General features: G+C 33.6%; 1 protein-coding gene across 1 annotated transcript; it reads right to left on the bottom strand.

Moving 5' to 3' along the window:
• Window positions 1-359: 359 nt before the first annotated feature.
• Window positions 360-5,982, bottom strand: LOC112504318 (receptor-like protein 9b). Its single transcript, XM_025108252.1, has 8 exons — window positions 5,810-5,982; window positions 5,525-5,680; window positions 4,854-4,928; window positions 4,606-4,764; window positions 4,457-4,528; window positions 4,179-4,265; window positions 2,883-3,029; window positions 360-2,681 (listed from the first exon to the last, which is right to left on the bottom strand). The coding sequence occupies exons 1-8, from the start codon at window positions 5,910-5,912 to the stop codon at window positions 469-471; spliced, it is 3,012 nt and encodes a 1,003-aa protein (XP_024964020.1). The 5' UTR covers window positions 5,913-5,982; the 3' UTR covers window positions 360-468.
• Window positions 5,983-6,212: the final 230 nt, after the last annotated feature.

The following is a 6,212-nucleotide window of genomic DNA, read 5'->3' as shown; positions in this document are numbered from 1 at the left end:
TTCAACTTTTCATTGTAATAAAGTGAATCCAACAGTAATATTATTCTCCTTTTTGTTTTTCGTCTTTCTTTATTTTAGTTTGGTTACACAGTGGCAACATGGATTATACCTATAGCTAATTTGTGATGGAACTCTTAAACCAAATATGTAACTGCATGATCGTGACAGGTATTTGCTACTTTAAAATCCTAATTAACAAAGGTCTTAGCTTTGATCATGAATTAATTTGAGTTCATTTAAGGTGCCAAATTGTGCCTGCACGTCCGTCCATGGCTCTGTTTGGTGTAAGTAATGACAGACCATCTAAGGTCAAAATCGTATCCTGAAATTCATTCTAGGAAATTGGAGAAACAATTATCAGGGGAAACCATTTTTCATAATCATGTGATCTGCTCATAATTGGAAGAGTACTGCAAATACATAGGAGCTCTGGTTTCGGCTTATTCTATCACACATTCTCAAATAAGTTTATTTACGAAAGAGCATAGAGACCTTACATACAGAATCTTCAAGGAAATAATAACAAGTATACATACATTCTTCAACCACGTCTAGCCACCTTCTACGCCAATAAGGATTGATGTAAAKAGTCGCAACAAATCCCAACAAGAACACAACCCATGTCGAACCAGAACTTCCATAGAAGAAAGCCATATCGATATCATACCATTTATCACTGCCATCTTTAGTCGATGGATCGTTCACATATGACGTAGTCATGCATTTCTTATCGAGTGGTGGTCCACAAAGAAGTGGATTCCCTTCATAGCTYGCCTTGGTAAAGGTACCAAATTGTGCTTTCATTTCAGGGAGTCTACCAGATAGATTGTTGTGAGAAACATTGAAAACGGATAGAAAAGTAAGCTTAATCAATTGTGGTGGAACTTCGCCTCTCAACCAATTTGAAGAAAGGTCCAAACTCTCTATCTTTTCAAGATTTGAGAACTGCATTGGAATGGTTCCAGTCAACTGATTATGAGACAGGTTCAAAGAGTAAATCCGGTTCAACGACCCTAGTTCTTTTGGGATCTTACCTGTTAGTTTGTTACAAGATAGATCCAATCCCATCAACAAATCAAGGATGCTACCTTTGTAAGGGTGAGAAAGAGCTTTTGTTGTGAAGTAAACCTCATCTTGTGCTTGAAATGATGTCGGACTATAACTGCCATCATATGTGTATCTATAAATAACACTATGATAGGCATAAGATAGTGACATACCGTGTGAACTTTGCACTTTTAGTTCGAAAGCAGGGTAGACAGAGGTCATAATCTTTTGTAGGCAGCTCGGTATTGAACCAAAAAGAGAGTTACTCGATAAGTCTATCAAACTCACATTACTTAACTGGCACAATGGTTTCGGAATAGAACCACTAAAATTATTTTTTCTCAAAATAAGAATCCTTAAATAGGATAGATTACCAAGAAATTCAGGTATCCTTCCTGACAAGGAGTTGTAACCTATATCCAAAGTTAAAACACTAGTCAAATTKTGAAAGGCATTGGGTATAGGTCCAATGAATCTGTTGGAACCCAAATGAAGATGTGTCATCGCTTGGAAATCCAAGCAAGATGGGATCGGGCCTGAGAAAGAATTATGTGAGATATCGAGAAACGAGAATGAAGTTGTTCCGCAAGGAAACGAGCCTTCAAACCCATTATTGCTCACTATAAGTTCAGAGTTGTCCATCATCACATCACTTATCCAACGGGGGATCGTACCTGTGAAAAGATTATTGCTAATATCCAAACTCTCCATATAAGGATTCTGGAAGGTCCAATTTCCAATTTTCCCTGTGAAATGATTGTTATTGAAGCCAAGCCTCTCAATATGACCCAAGCTTATGTTTCTTGAAAGTACCTCACCCTGTAATCTGTTCTTTGATAGTTTCAATATCCTTAAGTAAGTGATATTTGAAAAAAATGCCTTCGGTACTTCTCCGGAGAACTTATTGTCTGATAAATCCAATCCCCATATTTGTCTCATATCACCAATCGAAGATGAGATAACGCCATCTAAGGAATTGCTTGACAAATTTAAGTATCTTATACTGGGAAGCAACTTTTGTATGTCAGCCGGAATAGTACCATTCATGTGATTTTCAGACACATCCAACCACCTCGTGTTAGCATTCCTATACCGTGGCATACACATAATACCAGTAAGAGAGTTATTCCTTAGATTGAGAGCTTCTAGCATTGTATTATTTTCAATTAACCAATTTGGAAATTTTCCCACCAAGGAGTTGTGAGATAGGTCTATGACGTGCAACATGCGTTGGTGAAGTAGAAACCTGGGAACGACACTTCCTTTAGGCCTGTTTATATTGCAACTAGGTAGCACAAGAACTTTCAATTGGAACATTGGAATCCAACCCATAGGCTCTTCCGTTTCAACCTCGAATTTGTTATTGTTGGACACGAATCTAAATACCTCAAGCTTTGTATGATTGGAGAACAAGCTTAATGAGAATGAACCTTCAAATCTRTTATTACTAAAATCAACATACTCAAGAGATGTGAGATTGGCAATCAGTGATGGCAGAAGTGTTCCCCTGAATTGATTTGTAGAAATATCCAACAGCTTAAGAGAAGATAGCCTACTGAAACATTGAGGCAGGTTTCCATCAAACCAGTTCCAACTAAGATCCAACTCATGCAGGTTGTTCAACTCACATAAACCTGCCAAAAGAGAAAGAATCATGGTTCATCCTYTATTGACTTGCGCTTGCATAGTCATACGGCTTCAAAAAGATTAAGCATCTGACAAATGTAAAGTTATTAAAGGTGCATACAAATGTAGCTATAATATATCAAGTCCAAATTTATATATTGGTTTTAAACAATCCTAATAGTTAATTGTGCATGCTCTAGGTAACTTACCCTGGTCAGGTAACGAACCGTTGAGATTGTTGTAAGCAAACGAGACAGCTCGAAGGGAAGATAATGCTTGTATTGTTGATGGGATGCTCCCGAAAAAATTGTTCCCTCCCAAATCTAAGACTTCAAGATGGCTGAAAGATGCCAAAGCTGGATGACAACAAGAGAGGATTACACGTATATATGGGGGTTTCTTTAATTTTATGGACTTACTAATTTGTGATATTCAATTTACACACATATTTAATTAGTTGAAAAATAAAATTTAATAATAAATTAAAATTTCTCTCCTTCTCTCCTTCTATCCTCCTCCATGATTTTTTTTTCCTAATTTTCTCGTATTTTCTCTATCCACGTTAGTAATTTTTTTTTTTTAATTTTCTCAACTCAATAGTAACATGTACATATACATAATTGATATGAACTCAAGGTGAACACTTTCTTAGAAATACTATTATAGTTTATCAACATATCATGAATACGTTCTAAATCTACAAGATGAACATATTGTGAACACAAACCAAATCAATAAAAATAAATCTTAACATACCACTTGTGAATACAATGTGAACCTTATGAACAATCTAGTAGAAAAAATATTAAGGTTGTTTACATTGTGTACACGGTKTGTATGTTAATACGGAGATGAGAGATAGAAGAGTGAATGAAATTTTCAAAAAAATGCAATTTATTTGTATTTAATAAATAACGATAATTATCTTCTTAGTAATCTCTCTGATTAATAATTTTAATTATTTTAAATTATTGACTTAGGATGAATCTCATGCATCTCATATATTTTGAAGTTGGGAAAAATCCAAAAAAACTCAATAAACTTTCTCATTTTGGATGATTTAGTTCTTAAACTATTTTTTTTAAATGAAAAAATCATTAAACTTTCTCATTTTGAATAATTAAGTATGTGGACTATTTTTTTTAAATAAATAAATCATCGAAATTTACTAATCGGTTAATGTAACTTTTTTTGGGTTAACAAAGATGTAGGTAAACGATTTTTAAAGTGATATGATTTGTTTTTAAAAAAGGTTCAGGGACTTAATCAATCAAAATGAGAGAGTTTAATGATTTGTTCATTCAAAAAAAGAAACTTTAATAGTTTTTTTAATCAAAAAAAAGTTTAAAGATTTACTCATCCAAATGGGATATTTGGTTAGATTTTTTAAAACATTTCTCTTTGAAGTTGTCAAAGATTTGTTGATAAGTTGTTGGAGATTAATATTTGATATATCTCTGAAAAGCAATAAGAATGTGACGAGGGAATTAAGGTAAAAAGCTTACCTTCCATTGGCAGCGTTCCATTGAAATTATTACCCCTCAAAAGAAGGGTTTTCAATTTCAAATGAGGAAGAGGAAGAGGAGACATTCCTGAAATAGAGAAAGAGAGACGTAAGCCATATGAGGATTTAATGGATTTCAAATTTGTATAACGTTACTATTTTTTGTTTCAATAAAACTACTCATCCAATTGGAATCCACATCAAATGCATTACTTTTTATTTCAATTTTTCCAAATTATATAAAGATTAGTATTTAACAACACGCTTTAACAATCTAACCATTTAGCATTAGTGACTCAAGCCCACAATAGCTCAAGTCAAGTGTCTCCAACTCTTTCAAGCCAGATAATTCTGCATATAAAAGGAAAATTAGAATGACAAAAGTAATWGATGATACTAAAGATTAAATTTAGTCTTTTCGAACATGCCTCGGATGGGAAAKGAATCTCYTWGCAAATWATTCTCTRAAAGGTCAAGAGTCTTGAGGGATGAGAGAGCACTTAAGCATGAAATGATGGTCTTGTTGAAGTTGTTATAGCGAAGAGTTACACTCTCCAACTTTTTCAGTTTTGACAATCTTCTACAATCTGTGGAAAAAAAAGGCGCATTTAATTATGAATTGAGAGCTTTATATTTTGAAGTATGCACAAGATACCATGGCTAGCTCTCCTTTTACCTTGGATACTTGGTGTGTCATTGAACATGTTCCAGCTTAAATCCAACTTCTCGAGGTTAGTCATATGGGCTAATTCTGTCACGTGAAATAAATCATAAATTAATCATGTTCCACAAGTTTGATCCAMATATTCATACGAGAATCGTTACTCGATAATCGATGTATGTAACAAGAACGGAACATGACAAATGAAGTTCTTGATTTTGTTGATCACATAGTCCTTATAAATATCGTACATTGTGGCTGTTTTTTTTATGAACACTTTTTAACAATCCAACCATTAAATTTTGGTGACTCAAGGTCACAATGGCTCAAGTCAAGGGTCTGCAACTCTTTCAACACAAATGATTTTGCACACAAATAGAAAATTAGAATGACAAATTAATAGATAACAATAAAGGTTAATCACTAAAATAGCCATTTTAAGACGCGTTTTATCACATTTCGAATTTTTTACAAATAACCACAGAGTTTGCAAAATAGGTTATGTGAACTCCTCACCCTTTAGCCATCAATGTTTTTTTTTCCTCAAAAGCGTGGAGTGGTGGTGGTTATGTAGTGAAGGGTGGGAAAGTGAGAAATCAGGAAAGCTCTTAAAAGGGTAGGCGAGCTCTCAAACCCGCTTTCAGGGTATTACAAGTAAAGATGACTTTTTGTATTTAAGAACATACCTTGGATGGGGAAGGAACCTCCGAACCAATTCCATGAAAGATCAAGAGTCTTGAGGAATGGAATAGTACTTAAGCATGAAATGATGCCATTGTTGAATTTGTTATAACCAAGAGTCACACTCTCCAACTTTTTCAATCTTGATAATCTTCTACAATCTGTGGAAAAAAAGAAGATACTTTAATTTAAAGAAATCATTTGTGTTCCTTCTAGAATTTATACTTAKAGAAGAATTAAGAAATAATTATCGTTTGGGAGCTTTATATTTTGAAGTATGCAAAAGTTACCTTGAATACTTGGTGTGCCATTTAGCATATTAACACTTAAATCCAACTTCTCCATGGTAGTGAGATGAGCTAATTCTGTCACATGAAGTACAACATCAATCATGTGGTATGAGTACTACGTTTTCAAATTTACATTTTAAAACTAGTTTGATCCAAATATTCATTACTTTTTCATTTTGAAAGTAGACCCAAAATGTACCGTGCTATATTCATTCCCTCGGATTACCTTTTTATTTACATTTGCTTATATCTACTACTTTAATAGAATTATTCATGCATGCACCTTAATTATTTCATTAAATTGTATCAAATATAAGAATATATATTATGCAATTTTAAATCCTTATGCAATTCATYCTTATCTTAATAAAATTTGAGGTTCTCCAAAGCTGCAAATTGTTGA

The sequence above is a fragment of the Cynara cardunculus genome, unplaced genomic scaffold, assembly GCF_001531365.2.
Source record: "Cynara cardunculus var. scolymus isolate 2C unplaced genomic scaffold, CcrdV1 Un_Scaffold_5203, whole genome shotgun sequence".
In the NCBI taxonomy this organism is placed as follows: domain Eukaryota; kingdom Viridiplantae; phylum Streptophyta; class Magnoliopsida; order Asterales; family Asteraceae; genus Cynara; species Cynara cardunculus.
Note: the sequence above shows the minus strand (reverse complement) of the source record. Positions and strands in the feature narration are given on the sequence as shown.